This window comes from Berkeleyomyces rouxiae (genome assembly GCF_048999995.1).
Source record: "Berkeleyomyces rouxiae strain 22BRR77 chromosome Unknown BrBRR77_ptg000012l, whole genome shotgun sequence".
Classification (NCBI taxonomy): domain Eukaryota; kingdom Fungi; phylum Ascomycota; class Sordariomycetes; order Microascales; family Ceratocystidaceae; genus Berkeleyomyces; species Berkeleyomyces rouxiae.
The window spans coordinates 625,005-649,969 of NW_027396502.1; the positions used below are offsets into that span (position 1 = coordinate 625,005).

General features: G+C 57.8%; 8 protein-coding genes across 8 annotated transcripts; 4 read left to right on the forward strand and 4 right to left on the reverse strand.

Moving 5' to 3' along the window:
• Positions 1–426: 426 nt before the first annotated feature.
• Positions 427–3,175, forward strand: BROUX77_007460 (uncharacterized protein; the record flags this gene model as incomplete). Its single annotated transcript, XM_073752557.1, has 2 exons — positions 427–2,009; positions 2,062–3,175. The coding sequence occupies 2 exons, from the start codon at positions 427–429 to the stop codon at positions 3,173–3,175; spliced, it is 2,697 nt and encodes an 898-aa protein (XP_073601753.1).
• A 989-nt stretch (positions 3,176–4,164) lies between these two features.
• BROUX77_007461 (uncharacterized protein) lies at positions 4,165–6,418 on the reverse strand (the record flags this gene model as incomplete). The annotated part of the gene is made up of 2 exons (XM_073752558.1): positions 4,165–5,712; positions 5,798–6,418. The coding sequence occupies 2 exons, from the start codon at positions 6,416–6,418 to the stop codon at positions 4,165–4,167; spliced, it is 2,169 nt and encodes a 722-aa protein (XP_073601754.1).
• A 2,069-nt stretch (positions 6,419–8,487) lies between these two features.
• BROUX77_007462 (uncharacterized protein) lies at positions 8,488–9,261 on the forward strand (the record flags this gene model as incomplete). The annotated part of the gene is made up of 3 exons (XM_073752559.1): positions 8,488–8,557; positions 8,751–8,818; positions 8,914–9,261. The coding sequence occupies 3 exons, from the start codon at positions 8,488–8,490 to the stop codon at positions 9,259–9,261; spliced, it is 486 nt and encodes a 161-aa protein (XP_073601755.1).
• Positions 9,262–9,461: 200 nt separating this feature from the next.
• On the reverse strand, positions 9,462–11,035 carry BROUX77_007463 (uncharacterized protein; the record flags this gene model as incomplete). The annotated part of the gene is made up of 3 exons (XM_073752560.1): positions 9,462–10,578; positions 10,721–10,787; positions 10,846–11,035. The coding sequence occupies 3 exons, from the start codon at positions 11,033–11,035 to the stop codon at positions 9,462–9,464; spliced, it is 1,374 nt and encodes a 457-aa protein (XP_073601756.1).
• A 1,714-nt stretch (positions 11,036–12,749) lies between these two features.
• BROUX77_007464 (uncharacterized protein) lies at positions 12,750–14,347 on the forward strand (the record flags this gene model as incomplete). The annotated part of the gene is made up of 2 exons (XM_073752561.1): positions 12,750–12,817; positions 12,898–14,347. The coding sequence occupies 2 exons, from the start codon at positions 12,750–12,752 to the stop codon at positions 14,345–14,347; spliced, it is 1,518 nt and encodes a 505-aa protein (XP_073601757.1).
• A 394-nt stretch (positions 14,348–14,741) lies between these two features.
• Positions 14,742–16,304, reverse strand: BROUX77_007465 (uncharacterized protein; the record flags this gene model as incomplete). Its single annotated transcript, XM_073752562.1, has 3 exons — positions 14,742–15,346; positions 15,420–16,209; positions 16,269–16,304. 3 exons carry the CDS (start codon positions 16,302–16,304, stop codon positions 14,742–14,744), a joined length of 1,431 nt encoding a protein of 476 aa, XP_073601758.1.
• Positions 16,305–16,710: 406 nt separating this feature from the next.
• On the forward strand, positions 16,711–20,346 carry BROUX77_007466 (uncharacterized protein; the record flags this gene model as incomplete). The annotated part of the gene is made up of 1 exon (XM_073752564.1): positions 16,711–20,346. The coding sequence occupies one exon, from the start codon at positions 16,711–16,713 to the stop codon at positions 20,344–20,346; it is 3,636 nt and encodes a 1,211-aa protein (XP_073601759.1).
• A 277-nt stretch (positions 20,347–20,623) lies between these two features.
• Positions 20,624–22,885, reverse strand: BROUX77_007467 (uncharacterized protein; the record flags this gene model as incomplete). Its single annotated transcript, XM_073752565.1, has 1 exon — positions 20,624–22,885. One exon carries the CDS (start codon positions 22,883–22,885, stop codon positions 20,624–20,626), a length of 2,262 nt encoding a protein of 753 aa, XP_073601760.1.
• Positions 22,886–24,965: the final 2,080 nt, after the last annotated feature.

Here is a 24,965-nt window from a genome sequence, read left to right on the forward strand (position 1 = left end):
TATGTAATTTCTGGTACTACTTGTAGTCCCCTGTCGTATGCCGAGAATCCCTCGCGAGTAGACAGGTAAAATAAAGACTTTCAAATCAAATCAAATCAAATGTATTTCTGGTACCAGCAATGGTCCCCTGTCGTATGCCGAGAATCCCTCGCGAGTAGACAGGTTAAATAAAGACTTTCAATTCAATTTTTTTTTTCAAAAGCCAAAAGCTTTCCCTGGTGGAACGACGAATGTCGGGAAGCCAGCGCCGACCAGAGGGCAGCTCGGGCCCGCGTGAAGCACGCCGGCTCGCCCACGGAGGAACAGGAGGCTAGGGCCGTCCGCCGCGAAGCCAAAAAACGCCTGAGGTCTGCTCTCAGGAGTGCAGCCCGGGCCTTCTACGACGACCTCCTCGCCAACGTCGCGCGGTCCCGAGACATCTTCCGGATGGTCAAATGGAGGACGAAAGCGCCGAACCGGCACTCCCCTGCCCTGGCCCCGTCCGAAGGCGCGGAAGCCACAGTGCAGGACACCACGGAGAAGATCGCCCTCCTTCGCAGGGTGCACATGCCTTCCGACCGCCCAGGCGACGTCGACCCGCCACACATCGCTCTAGATGAGCAAAGACGGACCCGTATCACCAACGGGGAGTTGGAGGCTGCGCTCCGAAGCCCGCGCAACACCGCACCGGGCCCAGACGGCCTGACCAACAACGTCTTGAAACTCGCGTGGCCTGTTTTACAGAGGCAGATCATGCATCTGTTCAACGCGAGCCTTTCCTGGGGCCACCACGCCGCCTCTTTCAAAGAAGCCAAGGTGATCGCCCTCGCCAAACCGAATAAGAAGGACCGTTCTTCGCCGCGGGCCTACCGACTGATCTCCCTCCTCCCGACTCTGGCCAAGTGCCTAGAGAGGATCATCGCCCGCCGGCTCTCTCACTGGGCGCTGGAAGCTGGTCACATCGGGGAGAACTACGCTGGCGCGGTCCCCGGACGCAGCGCGGAAGACATGTGCCTGCGTCTGGCACACTCTCTAGAGTTCTACGCCGACGGCAAGTCAGAATCCTCAGTGCTCACCTTTGACATAAAGGGGGCGTTCGATGCGGTTCAGCCCAACCGGATGGTGAAGAGATTGGTGGAGCTTGGTTGTCCCGCCGAGACTTGCCGCTGGGTGGCATCCTTCTTGTCCGGGCGCACGGCGTCGCTATCTCTCGACGGCGTGGCCGACCCTCTCCAGCCTACAGGCGGCAGCCTGCCCCAGGGCTCGCCCATCTCCCCCATCCTGTTCATGCTGTATATGGCTCCGCTGTTCAGGATGAATCTCCCCAGCTCTCTCCGCGGATACGCCGACGATGGCTGCTTGGTCCACTCTAGCTTGTCCTTGGAGGAGAATTGCACCGCTCTTTCTCGCTCGTTGGAACTGGTGAACAGTTGGTGCACAGAGAACGGCATGGCGCTAGACCTCGCCAAGTCTGACCTCCTGCACGTGACGCGCAAGCGCCACGGCCTAAACCCGAGCGCGCGTCTCCCGGACGGTTCCACACTCCAACCGGTGGACCCTCGCGGGACTCTGCGCTGGCTGGGCGTGTTGTGGTCCCGCAACCTGTCGTTCCTGCCGCACATCCGCGACGTAGCCCAGAGGACGGCGCCCGTGATCCGAGGCATCCAGATCCTGTCCGGTTGTTGGAAGGGCGCGCCGATTAGGGGGGGCTCTCACGGCCGTCCGCGCCTGCGTGGTCACGAAACTGACATACGCGGCGGCCACGTGGTGGCGCCCTGGCCCCTCGCCAACCAAGCCTTCCCGGGGCCTTCTCGGGGCTGCCCACATCCTGGACCGCACGGTCAGGAGGGGACTACGTGCAGCGCTGCCCTTATATTGCACGACGCCATGTGTGATCTTCAACCTGGCATCGGGGTTCCCCCCCATGAGCTGCGTCCTCGACCACCTCCTGGCCTCGGCCGGCATCAGGGCATCTCTAGCCCCGGCAAACCACCCCTTAGGGTTCGGAGACACCGATGGTGGCAAGCTGGGTACGCTCAAGAGGCTACTCCCGCACAGGATCGCCACGAGCCTCCCTGCTAGGTGCAAGGGAGTGCTCCCGACAACCCGCCCCCCGCTGCAAGGCGACAAGGAGGCCGCAGCCGCGGCCCACCAGCTACTAGTCCGCTCCTCGGACCCCTCAGATCTCTGGATCTATACGGATGGATCCAAGCTGAGGGATGACAAGGTCGGCGCCGGCTGGGTGGTCATTCAGGACGGCAGGACCCTGTCCACGGGCAACTGCCCTGCCCCGTTCCGCGCCGAAGTCCATGACGCCGAGGTGCTGGCCATCGCCAAGGCCCTGGCAGAGGTCGACTCATGGGAAAAGCCACAGTGCCGCAAGGTCTGGATCTGCTCCGACAATCTCGCCGCAGTGAACCGGCTCACGTCTCGCTACGCCAAGCCGGGCACCTCCGAGCAGTATCTGAGGCGCGCCCAGATGATCTGCGCAAGCTGGATCAGACCGCACCCAGAGCGGCCACGACCAAGGCCCTGGCCCGACGGCCCACCCGAGGTAGAGGCTATTTGGGTCCCGGGCCACTCCGACATCGCGGGCAATGAGCTCGCAGATGGGCAAGCAAAGCTAGGGGCCAGGACAAACACCTGGCTGGACGGCATGTCGCTCTCCTGGGCCCGCCACTATTTCCGCTCCCGTCTCGACTCTGCTTTCCGCGCCTGGTGGGCAGAGGAGGGACGCGCCATCAGACCCCATCTGCACCGCCCAGTTGAACCCCCCAAGAAGGCTTGGTCAAGTCTCCTTGACGAGACAGATCGCAAGCTCGCCCGCGCAGTGCTGACTGCTCTGTCCGGCCATGGCGACTTTGCGGCCTACCATCGCCGCTTCGAACATGTGGACGCCGTGCTCTCCTGCCCCCTTTGCGGATCGGAGACCGCCCTAGAGCATGTTTGGGTCTGCCCCCGGAACCCACAGCGGGTGTCCCGCAGCTTCTTCCAGAAGTTGATAGGCACCAAGCGCGGGGCCACCTGGCTGGCCGCCAAGGCAGCTAAAGCACCCACTGTGCTGCTCGCCCACCGCCGCGCGAGGACTGAGGCGCACCCACAGGCCGCCGACCCTCCCGCTCGCTCCCCGTCGAGCCTACCACCGCCCGCCCCTCCACCTCCCAGTGCGGGGGCTCCCCCGGGCCTCTCGGCTTAGCGCGCGCGCTGCCACTCTCGTCTGTTTGCTCGTTCTCCCTTTCTCTCTCTCTACTTCCTGTCTTTCCTTTGTTACTTTTCTTTTGTCATGCTCTATCTTTGTTTTGGGTTTGGTCTTCTACAGGGTAAAGACCGAGGCTTGGGGTCTTGTTTGGGACCTTACAAGCGAAGGACAGCCATTGCGCTGGGCGGTCGGGGGACCCTCCGTCATTATACTTCGTGCTGTGGGGATTTTCTGTATGCATGATTCTGGGTTTTTGGTTCTTTAGCTTCTGTATGTATTTCTTGGTACTAGTTTTAGTCCCCTGTCGTATGTCGAGAATACCTCGCGAGTAGACAGGTAAAATAAAGACAATCAAATCAAATCAAATCAAATTTTTTTTTTTCAATTTCTCTACATATTTCTTTTGGGATATTTTGGAGAGGAGAGGGCCGGGTCGGCGCTCAACCTTCCCTCCTCTGCCCGGGGCAGCTTAGCCTCTGGGGCCCAATCTTTTTTCGCGCAACCGCGCTGCCAACCCTCTGGCGTAAATACGCCGCCAACCCCCCCCCTTTTTTTTTTTTCTTATTTTGCACAAATCTTTTTATCACTACATTGGCGGTGAGGCCAGGACTCTGGGTCTTGTTTGGGGCCACGCGAACGAAGGACAGCCGCTGCGCTGGGCAGGTGGGAGACCTCCTGTCATTATACTTTGGATTGTGGGGTTTCTGTATGCATGGTTTTAGATTTTGGTTTTTGCTTCTGTTATGTATTTTTCCTGGTACTAGAAATAGTCCCCTCTCGTATGTCGAGAATCCCTCGCGAGTAGACAGGTTAATAAAAACTTTCATCATCGTCATATTAGTGTATTCGATAGGCTAATAAAGAATCTCATCATCATAATATTAGTGCAAGTCTCGCGAATACACTCTATCTACAAGGTTGTTGGAAAAAAAGAAATTATGATATAGTGCCATGAACAAATGGCTGGCTGTATATACATTACACATCTACAAAAACATTGCCGGCGACGACTTGATCACCGGCGACAGCATTAGCATGACCCAGCAGACCAGGCCGTCAGCGTCCTTGAGGGGCGTCCAATGGCCGAGGAACTTGATGCTCTTGCCAGGACGCATGGCGACCGGACCAGCAGCCACGGCCTTTGCGCCAGCCAGGACGATGTCGATAATCAGGCTGTTGCCGTCGCGCAGCACGCGCTGGTGGACGGCGGCGCGGGAGCTCTTGCCGAGCGACGTGCAATGGGCGTTGGCGAGGATGTCAAAGACGTCGTGGCCGAGGATGTCGCGCGGGTGGCCGAGGCCGAGAGCCTCTTGCGCGGGCTTGGAGCAGAAGGAGACGGCAAGCGCGGGTGGCGGCGACGACGAGGATGGGCCGGCGGCGGGTATGGAGGCGGCAGAGTGGCGTTTTCGGGAGAATGGGCTGTCGGTGGAGGCGTGCTGGTGTGGAGTGTGCTGGGGCGGGCGCACGACGCTGAGCATCAGGAAGCGTGTGTAGGGCGTGTAGAAGGCGTTGAGGTCGTCGGTGGGACAGAGCGTGGCGACGTCTTGGGGAGTGTGGAGCAGGGTGTCGACGGCCTGGAGCGCGGGGCGGAGCGGAGTAGTTGGTGTGTCAGGGGATGGATCGGGGGGTGATTGTGGGTGTTGTCGTGGTTGGTAGGGGTGCTGTTTTCGGAACGAAGGAAACATGCGGCGCCGCGACAGTGGCGAGGGACAGGAGTCTTTATCTCTGGGCTTTTCGGGGGTTGACGACTTTGCCGAGGTTGGTGTTGATCTGAGACTGTACATCCGCGAGATGCGATTGGTCTTGTGGGAAGCGGCAGCCGGCTTCTCAGTCTTTGGTTTGCGCGAGCCAAAGGTCAATGTGTTGAGGACGTCGTCGGTTGAGGATATGCCCTCGGTGACGTCGACCTGGGCCGCGAGATAGAAGCGGACGTCGTGGGTGAGGGCGTCGGTCAGCGGACACAGGTACATGAGGTTCCAGAACGGCGTACCGTCGCTCCGGTAGTTGACCAGCAGCTCGACGCTCTCCTCGCCGCGCTTGAGGGCTGCGCGGATGCGACTCAGTGTGTCGGGGCTTGTGGCGGGGCCATCGAGTCTGCGCTTGTTGTGGCGGATTGTTTCGCGCCTGGAGTAGCCGCTCAGGCTGGAGTAGCCATCCGACACGTGAGTGATGGGGTATCCGGGGACGCGGGCGTCGCTCAGACAGAACGACTCGCCCAGCGACGAAAAGGGCGATGCCTCGCACGGGACGCTGAGCGACAGGTGCGCCGAGACGCTCATGGCTAGCTGGTTGCGCATAAAGGCATAGTAGATGTCGGAAATAGCGTTTTGCTCTAGGTAGAACTGCGACTCGAGGTAGAGTGTCTCTAGGCGCGGGAGGTAGGCGTTGCTGACTTGGCGCGCGTCGCTGCTCACGGCGCGCAGCATGGCCGGCGGCAGCGTGATCGGAGACGAGGCGCTGAGTGAGGTGAAGGTGGATGAGATGGAGGTGATTGTGTCCTGGAGGTTGTGGACGTCGCAGATGTACTTGCGTATCTACAGGTGAGTGAGACATGTGTTAGTTGGCATGCAGGCGCGTGTAAGTGGGCTGCCGGGCCGGACCATTGGCGCCAGGACTCACCCTCAACATGTACTCGAGATTCTGGGCACAGTCGCGGCTGCGGGCAAACGCCAGCCAGCGCTGCACGATGCCGTCATCTTCAAGGGCCAGGCGGATGGTGTTGGGGTTCAGCAGGTCGATGATCTCGGACTGGGCGGCGGACGGGGCAGCGAGCTGCGGGTTCTGGCATTGCACCCTGAGGGCTTTGAGGTTGTTGAGGCTGCGCACGCGGTGGCCCAGGGATTTGGGCTCGACGTAGCGGGGCGACACGGAGGAAGTGTCGGCCGGGGTGGCATCGGGGGAAGCGGCGGCGGCGGCGACAGCAGAGGAACTAGCAACGGCGCTGTCAATTGTGGTTGCTGCCGTCACGTTGAACGACAGGCCCGAGTCCCGGCGCGAGTACAGGCTGTTGTCGGAGATGGGCCGCGGCCTTGAGCGCGGGAGCACAAGCGACGAGATTGAGCTGGCGGCGGTGGAGGCGGTCGCCGCCGTAGTTGTGGTCGCCGTAGTGGCAATGCTCGGGGCTTCGGATATAGACGAGATGGTCGACGAGAGCGGCGACACGGCGGCCGACGACGGGCGGCTGGAGAAGAAAGCAGGCGTGCTCCGGCGCCGTGCATGGATGGATACAGGGGGCTCCATCGCGGGCGGTGGCAGAAAAAAAAGTGAGAGAGAGGGCGTGATATGGAGAGCCGGTGGAGATGGGCAAAGAATGATCAGAAGAAAAGAAAAACAAAAGAAAAAAAACCCACAAGCCGCTGCGACAGGAACAATATGAACAAAAAAAGACGAGAAGCCTTCTTTTCTCTGTCAAATCTCGTGAGATGAGAACCACTCGATGCTGCGCTATCTGCAGGCACAAAATGACAAGCACGGCAAAATAAAAGCCATAAATTCAGGAGCAGATTCTCGGCCCAGATGCCTGCATATGTACTGGTAGCAAGAGGAACACATAAAAGGACGGACGGACGCTAGAGGACAATAAAGAGGATCAAGCGTCAAGATAATCTGTTTTATTCTTGCCTTAGCGCATGACGAGGCGAGAAACGAACAAGAGGCGTGGCGGGGATGGTGTTGGTTGTCTTTTGGTGCCAGGAGGCTCTCGGGGGATTTTCCTTGTCTGTTGTTCTCGCCCTCAGTCTATCTATAACTCAGCGAGACCAATATCACGTCGTATTATTTGTTCATGTCACTCTCCTCCATGACCTGTCAATAGCACGGCTGGCCGTCTCCAATGTATTTGATGTGTGCAAAGTCCCGCGGTCCCAGGCCTTTCGCTGCTGCCCATGACAAAGAGTCCAAGCACGCGCGAAGGAGGAAACAAAGAAAAAAAAGAAAACAAGGGAGCCAGCCGCAAGAAACAAGGGTTCAAGGCGAACCAGGAGGACCAAGAGCGGCGAAACAAAGGCCGCCAGGGAGCGCAAGCCCACGGCCAACACAGAAAGTCTCAGCACCACCAGTGCGCCTGTCACGGCCGTCTGTTCTCTGTTCTCTGCTCTCCATTCTGTGTTCTCTGCTCTCAGCTCAGCTCAGCTCCAAAAGAAAGTGTGATGGGCAATCGAAGGAGCTTCGATGCGTCGACGATCCCTTGGGGCTCTTTATTTTCTTGCTGGGCCAGGGGACAAAAGTCAAACAGGGCTCTCCCCAGACACCATATGGCCGGGGGGGGTTAGAAATCCCAAAATAAAGAAGAAAAAAAACCAGAAAAAAATATGATGTCTCTCGCTCCCGCTCTCTTCGTTGATCTCATCGAATTTGTGCCCGTGTCCCGGGATCTTCTGGTTGGTCGTTCAACTCGGATCTTCCCATTGTCTTACAATGACAAATTGTGTGACAGGCACAACGCCATCCCTTAGGGTCTGGGTTAATGCATGCACCACAACCCACAATGACTAGATGACAACTCGCCGGCGGTCTGCCCATCAAAAGTGGGGCGCGATGAAGTCATCGCCTAAAGACGATCTGGGGGCTGAAAAAAACAAAGTCGCGCGTGAGCAAAACCGCGCTGGCCAGAGACCAGACAGGGCGATTCTGTACAAGACTCCATTTTCACATGTGTGCTGTTCTACGCAGACTCTGGGCAAAGCTTTTACATTTAAAAATCCAGGCAGCAGAATTTACCTATCCCACGGTTGGCTGCTCTTTTGGCTGTCGTGCACTAACAATCCGCCACCAAGGTCGCGCCTGCGGCTGTTAAGATCCTGCGAAAGAGAGAGGCGCCCTCCCGATTCTGCCTTCTGGGCTTCTCTGGTCTTCTGATCGCCGAATGCGCCTATTATGTGTGGCCTCTCAAAGCTGATGACGATGACGGCGTCACCAAGGGGAATCCACGCTTAGCACAAAGTGCCTTGCTTTTTATTTTCTGTCTTTGTTTTTTGGCTGTTGGAATTTCCATCTGCAGCCACATTTTCTCGTACTTTTTTTTTTTTGCTTTCACCCGGCTTGTTACTGTTTCGCCTGGTCCTCGATTGTGGCTGTGAATCGTTAGTTATTCTATATCCCGCCCAAGCTTTGCTAAAGCGCCCCCCCTCCCCCCGCCAAAAGAAGCCATCGCCTTTCTCCTCCTCTCCTCTCTCCCTCGCCCGTATTGCGCTACCTATACCCACACAGTTTATCCCTCGGCGCAGCTTACCGGATCTTCTTGCACACATCCACCGCCGTTTATTTCCTTGTATTGATTTATATTTTCATTCCGGCCCGCCCCCGCAACCATGTGCTGCTCGCCGTGCTCAAACGACCTCTTTCTCGGCTTGTTGGCCATCCTCTTCCCGCCTGTCGCCGGTACGTCTGTCTCTCTTCCCCCGCCCGGGCCGGGTCCTCGCGTGATTATACCCACCGGCTGCCCCGGCGCGCGGCGCCGTGTTGCCCATGTAACACGGGCCTTGTAGTTATTTGTCGCCCTCTTTTCAGTCTCCCGCGACACACATCCGTCATTCCGTGCGCTCGCTAACCACTCCCTCGACCCCCGCTCTAGTCTGGGTTAAGCGCGGCATCTGCTCTGCCGACTCGGTGATCAACATCCTTCTCTGCGTTCTCGGCTACGTAAGTCTCTGCGCCCTCCCGGGCCATCTCTTCCATTCCCGATACACTTCTACTGAATACCTACCCGCTAATACCTCTTCCCCCCGGATCGCCAGCTCCCTGGTCTTCTGCACGCCTGGTACATTATCGCAAAATACCCGGGCCCAGTCTACGAATACCAGACGCTCGGCTACGACGAAGAAGGCCGCGTGACCTACGTCATCGTGCGCCACGACCAGGGCCAGAGTCAGGGACAGATCCAGCCGCCGCGCAACGCGCCCATGCACTACGGCGCCACGGCGCACTCGGCGCCGGCTCAGGGCCGTGGCCAGGGGTCACAGCAGCGGCCGCAGCAGGCGCATAGCGCGGCTGGCCCGTCGAACGGCGGCGAAGGTGGAAGCGATGGCTCCGTGCCGCCGAGTTATGCCGAGGTGGTTGCTGGGGATAACAAGATTCAGCGTTAAACTTGCAGCTAGCACGGAAGGGTAAAGGACTTTGGATATCAATCGTGTACTACAGCGAATATGCTTCAAGGATAATATAACAGCGGTTTGGTTTTGGGGGTTCCTTTTTGCTCTTGGGTGAAATTTATTACTTGCACTGCCTACAGATACCGCGTGGCACACTGGCCGCATTCTCACATAACCTGCTTTCAAGATGCTTCTTACTCTTCGTCATCCTCTTGTTGCTCTTCCGTGTCAAGCGCCGACGGCGCCGGCTTCGTACTGGGCTCATGCGGACGATACGAGCGCATCAAGTTCTGCGGCAGGAAGACATAAAACTCTGGGTAAACACCAATGATGCTCTTGATGAACTTGACGCCATTATTTAGCTCTGCCACAACCGCCCGCATCATCGTGCCCTTTTCCAAGAAATCCGCAATATGTGCATCTAGCAGCATAACCTCGCGACCGGGTGGTACGCCGAGTGAGCGCTTGAACTCACCAGGGTCAAACTCTGATTCAATCAAGCAGTGCTTGAACTTGATGCGCGCAAGAGCCGGATATGTAATAGACTGGCCGTCTTGCTTCATCTGGAAGAGGGAGGATGGAGCGCGCTCGATAGAGTGTACCCTGAGGCTGCAGAGAGAGCGCTTCGCGATTTTGAGCGAGGAGAAGTCGAATGGCTTGTCCTTGCCGAGCATATAGAGCCCAATCTTGAGGTAAGTTGTTGGATCAAAGCCCAAAGGTAGACTTGTACTGGCACGAGTCTCAAGACTGGAGATCAGCTCCAAAGTCGAGAACAAAGGCACGGGCGGCTCCTCTTCAATGTCATCTTGACTAATAGTGTTGAAGAGCGAGTTCCACAGACCGGGGAACCGACCGCCGCATGCTAGAGACCTCGGCAGCTCGACAACGGCGCGACTGCACAAGCGAAGGGCGTTTTCAATGTCCTCCTTGTATTCATTGCACACGTCGTGTAGAAGGAGATAGCGCAGGAAGTTGGTCACCACAGAAATGCACTTGTTGATGCTGTCGGGGTCCCGTGCCGATGCGATCTTAGGAACAGAGTAGGATATGAAGCCGGCAGCCACGCCGGTAAAATCAACCGCCCAGTTGGGGTCATCTGGCGTAAACCAGCGTTGATTGTGGCTGTCTAGGCCGGGCTCCAGCACGGCGGGCGCATCGTCGTCTGCCGAGCGTTTTCCTGTTCCAGTTCCCTGGAAGGAGTTTTGCGAGTCGTCGATCCCCCCGACTGCGAGATATTCGTTGAAGTATCGGGGCAAGTCTCCCGTGAGACGGCGACGCCCTTTGAACCGCGTGATTGCCATGGCTATGCGTCTAGACGGGGGTTAGTTTGAGAGAAGGAGAGACACATTTGCAAGACCAGATGGGAGTTTACTCAGGAAATGACTTTTCACTGTACAAGGTTAGTCAAGATGCGTTGAAGGTTCTAGGGAAACATGGGTCCGGGGTAACTGACAGGTTGTAGATATTCTCGCGTTCATCTTGGGCTTCGGCCGGTCTCAAGGGCGGATCGGCGTAGTACTCTACCCGAGATGTCAGGAGATGGATTTCCGCATGCCAAAGGTGCGATTATAGGCTTACCTTCAAAGCCAGTGCCGCACCTCTTGGGGAGCGACGTTGGGCCGCGCTTGGGCGGGTTCTTGGTCTGGGGGGGCCCTTTCTCCTTTGGGTTGGTGGTGGTGGTGGTGGTCGCTACTTCCGCATGGCAAACATTGCTGGCGCTGGCTACTCCTTTGAGTGTGACAGAAGACACTGGGCCGGTGTCTACCATGGTGTTGTCGAGTTGCAATGAGATCGCAGTTTGTGAGGACGCAAGTGGCTGTGGTGTCTGGCGGTGAAAAAGAACGGACACAGGAAGAAAAAGGGCGTGCTGGAAGTGCGTAATAAAGGACGCAGGGGCTTGCGATGTGTGCCTTGTTTTGCGGGCAATCCAGATGAAAAAGAGAAGGCACAGCATTGTGTTTGTTTGTTCTTGCGGCAAGGTGCATTGGTCAGCGGCACAAGCAAGTGGTCAAGCGATCGTGACGAAGGGCAGATGAGACGAAGGCATAGGAGACGGCAGACGTTTGATTGTATGGGGGCACTTAGTTTTCGCACGTGCGGTGAGACATGGCGCACCGATGGCCGTGGCAATAGCCATCGCCACAGCCATGGGAACTTGTTGCTTTGTATCACGGCGATGTGGCCGGTGGTGGGAGATCTGGGGTCTGTACGACGTGAGGTTTGGGTCTTGACAGGTGCTAGAGGGTACACATGACCACAGCACATGTACATACATATGTAGTAAGTATGAAAACATGTAACTACAAGGACCTATCCGAGTGCTGGTACAACCGCGTGCTGGGCAGAGGCACCGATAACACATGTGCTGGTTTGAGACGGCTGTGCGTCTAGAAGAGTGAGTGGCAGCAGAGAACATGACGCCATTCTGCGGGCCGACTTTCTGGTTGAGACCAAGCCGAGAGACATGGCCATTGGTGGGCAGGCTACAATGGCGTCATAGGACAGGGCGTGGTGGGTTTGGACTGGGGCAGATGTTGTGGGAATGACTGGTGTGGTGAGCCGTACAGTCTGCCGTCTGCCGCCTGTAGATGTGCACAGCTAGATGCAGACATATGTCTGTGTACATATGCACATCTATGTATGTATATCTACGTATGTCTCCATGACATGACGCCTGGGCTACTGAGCCACCGGCTGTGTCCTGTTTGGTGACACGCGACGACTTTCCGGCACGACATGCCAGATGAAGCTCCAGGACGGCCAAGAGAATCGACTTGCCCATCAAACCGTCCGATTGACGCCGCTCCAAGACAAAGGGCACACGTCTAGTTAACCATAAGCAAGCCTGCATTTGCCCTTAGGGCTGACGAGAAACAGACCAGCAAAGAGGCCCAAGGCGGCCTGGCCCTAGCGCTGTTTCAGGTCTACTGCTGTTCCTACAGGGGCTGGCTGCCGCCTGCTGCAGCGGCTCTGGGCCAGGCCACCCACTGAACCCTCGGACAAGGGCGCTGGACAGGGCCTGAACAGAGCCTGAAACGCCTGGCTTGGCTGCAACTATCTGTCGTCTTTCACCGCCGGCTCCACTTCGCATTTCGCATCGCAGCAGCGAACGCTTCGCCCTTGTTGAGGCTCAAAGCTCACCACCACACGGGCTAACAGGCCATCTCCTCTCCTGGCCTTGTTAGAGTATTTCGCCTTCTTTTTTCTTCGCTTTCACTTCTCGCTATAAATACCGCCCCTCCGCCGCCCATCGGCTCCCTTCTTCTCCCTTTTGCCGTCTCTTTTTCTGCGGCTATCGCTTTCCCTTCCCTGGACCCCCTTTGAAACACGGGCGGCCCAACGTCTCTCTCTCTCTCGCCCTGATCGTCAAGCTAGATTCCCGCTCCATCCAAGAAGCGCCCTTCTCACGGTGTGTCGTGTCTTGCTCGCTCGCTGCCTTCACTCTGCATCTCGCCGCTCATCCGTCTCCACCTCCGCCAGCGATGCCTTCTCAGTCCGTGGACAACTTGAAACACAGCGATCTCAAGGCCTACAAAGCCGTGGCCGGCCAGTAAGTGCGCCGCCTGTTCTCCGTCTTGGCCGTCCGTCCACTAACAAAACGCCCTGCTTTCTTGCTGCCCGCTGCTGCAGTGATGGCACCATGTGCGACTCGTCTGGGAAGCTGTTCATCAAGCCCTGCACTTCTACTGAGATAGAGTTTTACGAGAAGCTGCAGAGCCTGGAGTACGACGACCTGCGGGAATTTATGCCGCGTTTCTACGGCACCCTGACCTTGGATCAGCAGGCCCAAGTGCCAGACGCAACTTCAGAGTCAGTCAATGTGTTGAACGGCGGGGCCGTCGACGATGCGGCTGCGGCTGCGGCTGTCGCAGAAGCCGTCCCGGAAGTCGCGGAGAAGGCCGCTTCGGTGACAGCAAAGGCCGCCGATAGCACGGAGCCTGCGCCGGAGAAGCCAGAGGCTGAGCAAGAGGCCCCGGCCGAGGAATGCAAAACTGCCAAGTCTGAGAATAACTCACCATCAAACCTGCAAGGCCCCGAAGGCACAAATGGCCACCCTGTCGAGTCACCATCCCGCTCGCCATCTCAGTTCCAGCTCTCATCTTCCGAGGCCACGCCCAGCACAAGTCTCGGCTCGGCTGCCGACGGCGAGATCCCCCGCAAATGGATTCCCAACGGGGGAAAACGAATCAAGACAGATACAGCCGTAGTTTTAGAAAACCTCTCCCATGGCTTCCTACATCCTAACATTCTGGACTGCAAGCTGGGCACGCGTCTCTGGGGCGACGATGCGCCGCTGGAGAAGAGAGCGCGCTTTGACAAGATTGCTGCCACCACGACCCATCGCAACTTTGGCTTCCGCATTGCTGGGATGCGCGCCTGGCACGGTAGCACCGACCCGGCCGACCTGGACGCCGACGACTACATGGTCTACGACCGCATCTACGGGCGCGACCACGTGACCGACGACACCCTGGCCGCCACCATCCGCCGCTTCGTCTTCAACCCGGCCGCCGGCATTACGCACGAGCTGGCGCAGGCCACATGCGCCGCCTTTGCGCACGAGCTGGAACTAGTGCTTGACGCGCTGAGAAAACATAGTTTCCGCATCTACTCGAGTAGCCTGCTCTTCATCTTTGAGGGCGACGGCCGCGAGCTGGCGCGCAAGATTGAGGCGCGCAACCTCGCTATTGAGGAGATTGAGCGGCGCGAGGATCAGTCTGATGACGACGAGCTGTGCCTGTCGGCTGGGCTGGTTGGGAAAAGCATTGAATCGGCCGCTATGCTCGGCGTAGCCGGTGCCGGCGGTAGCGACCAAGACGAAGGCGAGGACGAAAACGGCGATGATGAGGATGAGGATGAGGATGACGACGACGACGATGAGCAGATTCCTCGGACGCACATGTTGCGACTGATCGATTTTGCGCATGCGTCCTTTGTCCCGTCTGGCCAGGGCCCAGACAAGGGATTGTTGCTGGGCGTAGAAAGCCTGATGAAGCTCTTCCAGGACATGGCGCAAGAGGAAGAGCCCGAGGAGACAGACACAGAGGGCCCGCAAAAGAAGAGGGTCAAGACAAAGTAGGCGGCGTCTGTATTTTTTCTTTTGTTGCTTTTGCGTTTACTGGGTTTTCTTTCTTTTGGCGTTGGCGTTGGCCGAGCGGCTGGTTTCATGTTGGCGGAAATGCATTAGACACAAGTAGAAGCTACATATCTGGGTCTGTTTATCACTGGTTATACCACAGCCCGACCTAGAACCTGGACGGGCTGCCGCTGCGCATTACATTAATTGAAAAGGATGGGATGTGTGCCTTGATTCGATCACACGGGCTGGCCGGCCTTGGAGACGTGAAATGGTGTGTGTACATATATTTAGACTGGTTGCTTTACGGTATCATGGCATTTTGAAAAAAAAAAAAGAGACCCCTCGCTGTGCATTAGTTACGTTACTGTCCGTCAATCTCGTTCGCCCTCGCCGTCTAGCCCAGTAGATTGACATTGGGTTCCGGCCACTTGCCCCAGACCAGCGGGTGATGGCCCAGTTGGCCGGCCACCGGCGCGAGAATCTTGGCCTTGCCTCTCTCGGTGTCGACCTGCGCGACATAGACGAAGCCCTTGACTGTCGCTGAGCGGATGGCCTCGGCTGAGTCGCGGAGGCCGGCATTCATGATGGTCAAGGTCCACTGCTCAAGCGCGGGCGTCAGTTGTGTCGGCATCAGAGATGAGTGGCCGTTGGCGTCGTAGGTATCTGTGTGGGTGTTGGTTATCATCTGTGGCGACGGCCGTAGTTGAGGAGGAGGATAGTGATGCTTACGTTCGGGGATTTGGAAGAGCGTCAGGGAGCTGATGTCGACCTGCTGTGTAAAGGGGCTCAGGGTTTGGTTGTTGTCGCCAAAGAAATAGTGCTTGATGGCGGCCTGGTGGCTCTGGGACACCCACGATTCGTTCCGTTCTGCAACTCCACTAGACTTGTCAAGAAGAACGGTAGTAATGCTGTCGCCAAGACTGGTGGTGGTGTTTTTGAAACGCTTTGAGAGCTCTGAATGAAGCCTCTGCGAGCTATCGAGGACAATGATGATGTTTACTGCAACATGGGTTAGCTGAGAGTGTTACCGAGTGACAAAAGAAATATGGGGATGCGGATGGGGACTATGTACCTGAGAATTCTTCTGCAATATGTGCCAGGCAGTCGATGCCGGCTCGGTCTTGGCCGCTGACTCCCGGCGTGTCTATCACGAAGCCGGCACTGCGCACTTGAGCATCCTGGCTCAGTCTATTTGTTGCCATGCCGGCAATATTGCTGACCAGGTTCCGGTAGGTGGCGGGGTCCTGGTCGGGCTGGCTGTGGCCGTAGTAGAAGACGGCCGGCACCTTGACGGGCACGGTGCTCGAGCCGCTGCTCGGGCTGCTCCCCCAGCCATCGGGCGACTCAATGTCCATGACGCCAGCAAAGACACTGCAGCTGAGCGTGCCCGGCACCGACAGCATGCTGTCCTTGGGATCCAAGTTGGTCACGAGCGGCTGCTCCTCGCAGCGCGTCGCGTAGGCCGTCAGCGTGCGCGCCAGCGTGGTCTTGCCGGAATTGGGCGGCCCGACGACCATGACGCGCGGGCCCTTGACGCCGTCGCGCCGCGCATTTGCGCGCAGAGCCGTCAGCTTGTAGTGGAGGTTCATGTAGGCGTTCATGGGCGTGTCGGCGGCGCTGGCATACTCTTCAACAAACTCGTCCAGACACACGCCGTCAATCTCCAGCTCGCAGCTAGTCCAGCTGAAGATCTTGGACTTGAGCCCCGTGAAGCGGTAGAGCTGGCCCTGTGCCAGCTCGGTGCCGTCCTTTTCGGCCGTGCCGCTGAGCAGCTTCACCGAGACATGGGAGCTGAAGCCAATCTCAAAGCGCCACTCCCAGAAGGGCGCGAGCCTGACGACTCTGTTGGTAGCAATGGGCGCCTGAAGACACGGTCAGCAGCGGGACTCGGACGAGCGCGGAGGAGGCCGGTAATACATACCTCATCGGGGATGTGGCCCAGGCCTGGTATCGACATTGTGAGAGCGAGGGTGTGGTGATGGAAAAAATGGCCGTCGGCGGGTGAATCGTTTAGGGGAGAAGCCTGGCGATGGAGCGGCAGCCTGAGGCGACGAGGAAAAGCCAGGCGAGCAATTCGGCGTGTCTTCTAAAAGGTCCAGGTTTCATCCAAAGTATCCAAAGTCTGCCTCCCGCATCAAAGGCGCCCACCAACATCTCCGACGCTGCTTGCCAGGCCGGCATGTAGATGACTAAGCATCCACTTACTCTTTTGGTGTTTTTGCGACAGCATCGTCAGCCTTGTCGGTTTCCCCAGCCTTGCATGTCGCATTTCGCAAATTTGGTCATGCTCATGGCCGACTTCGCCCTTTACTGAACTCCCGGTCCCCACGACGCCGAACAAGTCCCCTAAAAGAATTCTCGCCATGGACGATCTGCTGCAGCTGGAGCTGCTCTCGCTGGTCTCAAAGGTCCAATCCGAGCTCAACAACCATGTGGGCGTCAACGACAAAACCCTCGCCGAGTTCATCATCGCCCAGCGCGTTGAAAGCGAAGACTTCAAAGCCTTCAAGCAGCGCATTGCCGCCATGGGTGCCGACTTCCCGCCCAGTCTGATCGAGAGCATCGACCGCCTGACGCTCTCGATGCACCCCAAACTCAAAAACTCCGCCAGAGCTGGCCGCCCGGCCGATGCGCCGGCCAAGACCGAAAAGACCACCGAGGAAAAGGCCAGCGTCTTCCGCGGCCTCGCGCTTCCCGATGCGCCCGTCAAGAAGGACGACATTGACGACACATTTGCCATGCTGGAGAGCCTCGGCTCCAAATCCAAATCCTCCCACTCTCAGCCAGCCGAGTCCTCGCGAAAACCTAGGAAACGGTCTCGCAGCCCCGACTACGACTACGAACACACCCGAAAACAAGACCGCAGTAGAGACAGAACCCGAGACCATACCGACGACTCAAGGCGGCGGCATCGAGACCGCACGCGGCCCCGGTCCCGGTCCCGGTCCGGCTCCCGGGATAACTACGGCCGGAGCAACGACAGGAAACGCCGGCAGTATCGCTCTCGATCACGATCTGCGTCGCGTGACAGAGGGCACCGAGAGAGCTTGGATGAGACGCCAGTCATCGGCAAAATCTACGATGGCCAGGTCACGGGCATCAAGGACTTTGGTGCCTTTGTCAACCTGCGCGGCGTCCGTGGAAAGATTGACGGCATGGTGCATATCTCGCAATTGGTGTCTGGCCAGCGAGTCAACCATCCATCTGATGTTGTCGAGATTGGGCAGGAGGTCAAGGTCAAGGTTGTCAGTTACGAGCCACCCCGTCGCTTAGGGCTGTCGTTGAAAGACGTTGATCAGTACAGCGGCGACGATCTAAATCCCCCAGAGACCTTTGGCTCAGGCGCCAACATGGCTCCCTTGGGTGGCGCCCGAGGTCGTGCAAGCATGCCAGCGCCTGGTGCTGGTCCCGGTGCTGGCCCGGCCATGCCTGCAGCTGCCAACGGGACTGGCCCGCGCCACAAAAAGCGCATGACGTCACCAGAGCGCTGGGAAATCCGGCAACTTATTGCGTCGGGTGTAGCCAAAGCATCCGACTTCCCCGACTTTGAGGAGGACTACAACTCTACATTGCGCGGCGAAGGTGACATGGCCCTTGAAGTAGACGTCGACATTGAGGTTCGCGAGGAAGAGCCGCCGTTCCTGGCGGGCCAGACCAAGCAGTCACTCGAGCTGTCGCCCATCCGCGTGGTCAAGGCGCCGGATGGGTCCATGAACAGAGCCGCTGTCACCGGTTCGTCTCTGGTCCGCGACCGCAAGGAGATCCGCCAACAAGAAGCCGAAGCTGCCAGCCAAGCAGAAAAGTCCCGCACGGACCTGACTGCGCAGTGGAACGACCCCATGGCTGACCCCAACAAGCGGCAGTTTGCCAGCGAGCTCAAGGCCGTCACGTCGCAAGCGGCCAAGCCTGACAGCGTGCCCGAGTGGCGCCGCGTCGTGCAGCCCAAGAACGAAACGCTGGGCAAACGCACCAACATGAGCATCAAGCAACAGCGAGAGACGCTGCCCGTCTACCAATTCCGGCCGCAGCTCATCACGGCCGTCAAGGAAAACCAAATCCTGATTGTAGTCGGTGAGACGGGCTCGGGAAAGACGACGCAGCTGACGCAGTACCTGGCTGAAGCCGGCTTTGCAGATGCGGGAATGGTCGGTTGCACGCAGCCCCGCCGTGTTGCTGCCATGTCGGTCGCAAAGCGCGTTGCAGAGGAGGTCGGCTGCCGGCTCGGCGAGGAGGTCGGCTACACGATCCGCTTTGAGGACTGCACGGGTCCGTCCACACGAATCAAGTACATGACGGACGGTATGTTGCAGCGAGAGATTCTGATTGATCCGGAGCTTAAGCGCTATTCGGTCATCATGCTGGACGAAGCCCACGAGCGGACCATTGCTACCGACGTGCTCTTTGCGCTGCTGAAAAAGGCCATCAAGAAACGGGCGGATCTCAAAATCATTGTGACTTCAGCCACGCTAGACGCTGACAAGTTCTCGTCGTACTTTAACGAGTGTCCCATCTTCACCATCCCCGGTCGCACGTTCCCCGTCGAGGTCCTGTACTCGCGAGAACCGGAAAGCGACTACATGGAGGCCGCCTTGCTCACGGTCATGCAGATCCATCTCTCGGAACCTAAGGGCGACATTCTTCTGTTCTTGACAGGCCAGGAAGAGATCGACACCGCCTGCGAAATTCTGTTTGAGCGTATGAAAGCTCTGGGCCCCGGAGTGCCTGACCTCATCATCCTGCCCGTGTACTCGGCCCTGCCAAGTGAGATGCAGAGCCGCATTTTCGAGCCGGCGCCGCCCGGCAGCCGCAAGGTTGTCATTGCCACCAACATTGCCGAGACCTCCATCACCATCGACGAGATCTTCTACGTCATCGACCCTGGCTTCGTCAAGCAAAATGCCTACGACCCTAAGCTGGGCATGGATTCGCTCGTGGTCACGCCCATTTCCCAAGCTCAGGCCAATCAGCGTTCCGGCCGTGCCGGAAGAACAGGCCCCGGCAAGTGCTTCCGTCTGTACACCGAGGCGGCATACCAAACCGAGATGCTGCCGACCACCATCCCTGAGATCCAGCGCCAGAACCTCTCCAACACTATTCTCATGCTCAAGGCCATGGGCATCAACGACCTGATCCACTTCGACTTCATGGATCCGCCGCCCATCAACACGCTCCTCACGGCGCTCGACGAACTTTACGCGCTGGCTGCGCTCGACGACGAGGGCCTGCTCACGCGGCTTGGCCGGAAAATGGCCGACTTCCCGATGGAGCCGTCGCTGGCCAAGGTCCTGATTGCCGCCGTCGACAAGGGCTGTTCGGACGAGATGCTCAGCATCGTGGCCATGCTCAACCTGCCCAACGTCTTTTACCGGCCCAAGGAGAAGCAGACCCAGGCCGACCAGAAAAAGGCCAAGTTCCACGACCCGCACGGCGACCATCTGACGCTGCTCAATGTGTACAACAGCTGGAAGCGCAACGGCTTCTCGGCTCCGTGGTGCTTTGAGAACTTTATCCAGGCGCGCAGCATGAAGCGCGCCAAGGACGTGCGCGACCAGATTGCCAAGATCATGGAGCGCTACCGGCACCCGGTCGTCTCGTGCGGCCGCGAGACGCAAAAGGTGCGGCAGGCGCTGTGCGCCGGCTTCTTCCGCAACGCGGCGCGCAAGGACCCGCAGGAGGGCTACAAGACGCTGATGGAGAGCACGCCCGTCTACCTGCACCCGTCGTCGGCGCTGTTTGGCAAGCAGGCCGAGTGGGTCATCTACCACACGCTCGTGCTGACAACCAAGGAGTACATGCACTGCACCACGGCCATTGAGCCCAAGTGGCTCGTCGAGGCTGCGCCGACCGTCTTCCGCGTGGCGCCGACCGACCGCCTGTCGAAGCGCAAGCAGTCGGAGCGCATTCAGCCGCTCTACAACAAGTTTGCCGGCGAGGACGACTGGCGCCTCAGTGCGCAGAAGCGTGGTGGCCGGTCGGGCGGTGGTGGCACGTGGGGTTAGTGGTGGTCGCCGGGGGTTGACCCAGGGGGTGGCCTGGAGTTTGTGGGATATCTGTTTCTGTTTTGTTTCCTGTATCATGTCCATATATGCATCTACCCAGACTTGCTTCACCTTTAAGTCTCGCAGAATGATTACGTGACATACATTCGTATTAAATATCTACACACATGTTGCCCCAAACAGACCCAAACCCAAAGAAACGCCGTAGTTGAACCAAAGAGTAAAGCGCCAAGCAAAGCCCTTTTTTTATTGCTTGCTTTTTCCCTCTCTTCCCGCCCTAGTTCTTTGTCTTGCGCTTGACCGCCGCCACCAGATCCTTGATGTCGCCGGCGCCCGCCGCATCGGCGCCCTGCTTCTTCTTGGTCTTCTTGCGCGCCTCGCCATCCGCCTCGTCGGCATTCTTGCGCTTCTTGCGGCCCTCCTCCAGGATCGTCTTCATGGCCGCGGTGCCCGAGAACTTGGGGTCGGACGGGTCGATGGCGAACTCGTGCTGCGTGAAAACAGCGCCGAACCGCGCGTCGTCCACCGGCACCTGGTAGTCTGTCTGCAGGGCCTTTTCGTCGTCATCGCCGGCGCCGGCCTTGTTGGCGCGCTTGGCCTTGCGGCCCTTCTTGCCCTTGGCTGCCGCGCGCTCCGCCTTGCGGATGTCCGCCATGTCAAAGTGGTCCAGGTGCTCGGCGCGGCTGGCGCGGTCCGCCTCGTTCTCGGCCATGACCGCCGCCAGCTTCTTCTTCTCGGCCGCAAGCGTCGCTTCCTTTTGCTCGCGCTCCGCGCGCTTCTTAAGCCGGTCTTCCTTGCGCTTGGCCGTCTTGGAGGCGGGCGCGCTGCCGTCACCGTGCGTGGGCAAGGAGGGGTCTGCGGCTGTGAAGAAGGGGTCATCAAAGCCCATGTCGTCGCCGTCGTCGCCGTCGCCACCTGTGCCGCCAAAGACCATCTCGACATCGGAGGTGGCTGCGTCTTCGCCGTCCTCGCCGTTACGCTTGGCCTTGTTCCGCACGCGCTTCTTCTCCTTGCGTTCGCGCTCCTTGCGCATGTACTTCTCCAGTGTCGTCTCGTCCTCTCCCGGCTCCTTTTTCTTTTCCTTCTCGCTCAGCGCCGATGTGAATGTGATTTGCATGTCGCCGACGGGCCCAACATCGCTCTTCTTGGACGTCGGCTCGGCGCTGAGACCCAGTGCTTCGCGCATCTTTCTCCGCGCTAGCTCCTTCTTCGACAGCTTGGGCTCATCTGTAGCCGCTGGTGCTGCTGCGCTGCTCGGACCGGCCAGCTCATCGTCATCTTCCGGCTCCGAGTCAGAGCCCTCGCTGGCTAGGTAGGCGCGTAAATCATTCTCCTCAATGTCATCGCGACTGCCGCTAAAGGCCTTGCGCATCGACTCCTTGCGCCGCGCCTCTTCCGGGTGCATATCCCAGGTCAGCTTGACCTTGGAGCTCTGCAACGCATTCGTGACGAACTCAACAGGCTTGTAGCCCTTGGGCACCTTGGTGGCCTCGTCGCGCGGCTCGTCGTCAAACGTGACGTCGTCGGGGACGAAGCGCAGATCTAGAAAGTTTGACGACGAGAGATACTCGGTGCCGTCGGTCTGGTCGTACAGGGCCTTGGCTGTTTGCGCATCAGAGCACTCCATGACGGCGTAGAAATAGCGCAGGCGGTCGAGCTGGTAGTCGCGCAGAGCATCGTTGTCAAAGTCCTGGTCGGTGGCCTCCTTGAGCAGCTCCTTCTTGATTCTCTCATCCTCGGCTTCGCTATCCTCCTCCTCCTCGTCGCTGTCCTTGCTGGTCTTGTCGTTGATGTCGTCGATCTTGGGCGCGCCTTTGAAAATCTCCTTGCTCGGACCCTCGAGTTCTTCACGGGCCATGCGTTCTTTGCCAAATTCGCTGGGGTAGACAGACACGCGAAGGACCTTGCCGGTGCCATTTGACGGCAGGAAACTCGTGAACAGTGCCATCAGATCGGCAGCCTTGATGTGGTCCCAGTCCAGGTTCACAATGGCCACACGCCGTGTGACTTCGCCCTCTTCAACATCAGCCTGCTCATCCGTCAGACGCTGCATCGAGCCCTTGAGAGCAGTCTCGTCGTCTTCGTTGATATCGTCGTCTTCAGAGTCCTCGTCCGACGAAGAAAAGCCGCCGTCTCTGGCTGGGTCGTACTTGGCGGTCATGGCGCGCAGCTCGCGGCGCACCACAGCGTCGCTCTCGACAGCAGGCTCGTCCTCGTCGCTCTCAGCTGCATCACCGCCTAAAGCATTGTCCTGATCGCTCGCTTCGTCGTCCTCGTCATCGTCGTCCTCCTCCTTTTCGTACAGACGCTCGAGAGCCTTCTTCTTCTTGTCGGCAGTGATCTTGCGGCCGTATCTATCAACCTTGGCCGTAGTTGTGAACTCGTCATCCTCCAGCATGCGCGTAAAACGCTTGTCGAGCTTCGTCTTGACATTCTTCTTGGACGGCAGGCGGAATCTCGGGTCGGTTTCAAAGCTGGCAAAACGAGGGTCCTGGATGCGGGCATCCCCGCCAGCGGTCTTCTGGCCCTTCTTGGCCATGATGACAGATATCTGTGAGAGGTATGTTTTAATTCGTCGGTGGGGGTCGGAGCCGGTTGTGACTATATTTCCCGTTGAACAAAAGTTGAAATGATGCGCTTGCGCCCTTGGTTAAAGATTTCAGCGCATCCTCGTTGTTTGTTGCTCGGATGCCAGAGCCAAAACTTTTTCTGCCATCCAAAGTTTTGGCGGTGAAGAATGCGCCGTATCGATATGGCTGCCATATTAGGGTCCTTTGAACCATATTAACCCTAACACTGGCTAAACATCAACTCAACTCGAGATGGATGATCTCAGATGAAACACAAGGACATGATAGAAAATTATGATTTTCACCTTGACATTCACATCGAAGCTTTGTATGTCAGAGACACCAGAAGAAAAGTCTTGGCCTGAATTCAATTCTAGCAGGGCTCCTAGATAACTTTGCCAATAAACTCTGGCTCAAACAACTAAGCGACAGACCAGCAAAAAGAGCCAGGAAAGGGGGGTACTGGAAGACCAAGAGTGCATTCAGGCACATTATCAAGCCTACAGATCTTGGGAATGGGGGCCGGCCTTGTATTTACCGAGTGTCTCGACCCGACAGAGCAAAAGGCAAGCCCTACGGGCTCGACTGCTAGACTCTAATGATGTTTCGTTTTACCGCCGAGCACGGGCTTTTGCCGTGTAAGTGATTAGAGCTGGGAGCCAAGCCAGCAAAGCGCGTAAACTTGTATGCCTACCGACTAATGCTTGAGGCTGCTGGATACTCGCGCGAAATGAGAGTACCAGAGCTGAAAAGCCCGGAGCTAGGTGACGAGCAAGGCGACAGGATATATGCTGGGAGCCCAATCTCTTGGGATGACAGCGACCAGGCCCAGGGGCTCTCTCTCTCTCTCGGAGTAAGACGAAGAGATCGAAGGGAAGGCAAGATTGCCAAAGCAGAGAAATGAGAGAAGATATCAGGCTGGCCAAGACAAAAAACAAGGCGTCACGACGGCCGAGTAGCGGAATTTGGCTGTGCCATGGGCTGGGTCCAAGCGCTAGGAGCTTGTCGAGGACGTATGTGTGGTGGTATTTACAAATGCCATGGGACGATGAGAGGAACTTGGAAAGATTGGCTCCCGCTCCTACTGTGACTCTCCGCCAGCCTTATCTCATTCTCTCCCTAGACCCGCGTTAAGCTTGGGCTTGTGGATGTAGTTACGTGTGGACTTGGATGTGACCCGGCCTGTCCTCGACTTCAGCTCGGCTGTCTTGATGCAGTATGCTGAGATATTTGCCTATAGTTAGTTGCATATAAATGCACAGATATAGTGGTGCTTCGATTGTGTGGTACTGCTGCAAGCTGCCTCTCCTCGGCTCAAAAGGTCCGGCACAATATACAAGCGAACATGACAAAGAAACCAAGTTTGATGGATCAGACCCTGGACAAAGGGATGCCATGGGGGCCCATGGGGACCAGCCAGCTCCAAAAAGGAACGCTGCCCCTTGGCCCCTGGCTAAACCTGTTAAAGAGCTTGCTCGTTTTTGTACGAGAAACGAACAAGACGCTAAAGATAACTACTACTACTACGAGAAACGAAACCTCGAAAGATGGGAAGTTGACTTGCTGGGGGGCTGTCTTTGGTCGAGAGACTATGGCTGGCGAGGAGAAGACATCCCGACGAGCACATGGATATGAAGCATGTGCATGTGTGTAGCGATGAAGGCGGACTTACAGTAGCAGATCTCCCGCTGTATGCCGTGTAGGTGGTTTCCGGCTGAATAGACAGTGGCAGTCGAGCCAGCTGAGTTCCCCAGCCCGGACACAGTCAGCACCTTTGAGACGAGCCAGGGGATCGCTCTCCGTGTGTAAGTGTATCTCTGTGCTACTTGTACACCTGTACCCATGTGCCATCCCGTAATACGACTGCTGTCCCTCCGGCTGTCTCACATCTCCTTGCCGTCCTGCCTTGCGTGCTCAATCCATCCATTCTCTACCCGCATTTCATTTCCCCTATTTATAATCCCCTGCGGAGTTCACGAGTCCCTGTGCTGTAGAGGCACACGACGACCCTATCCGGCCGGATACAGGCATGCCTGTATCCCCACTGGA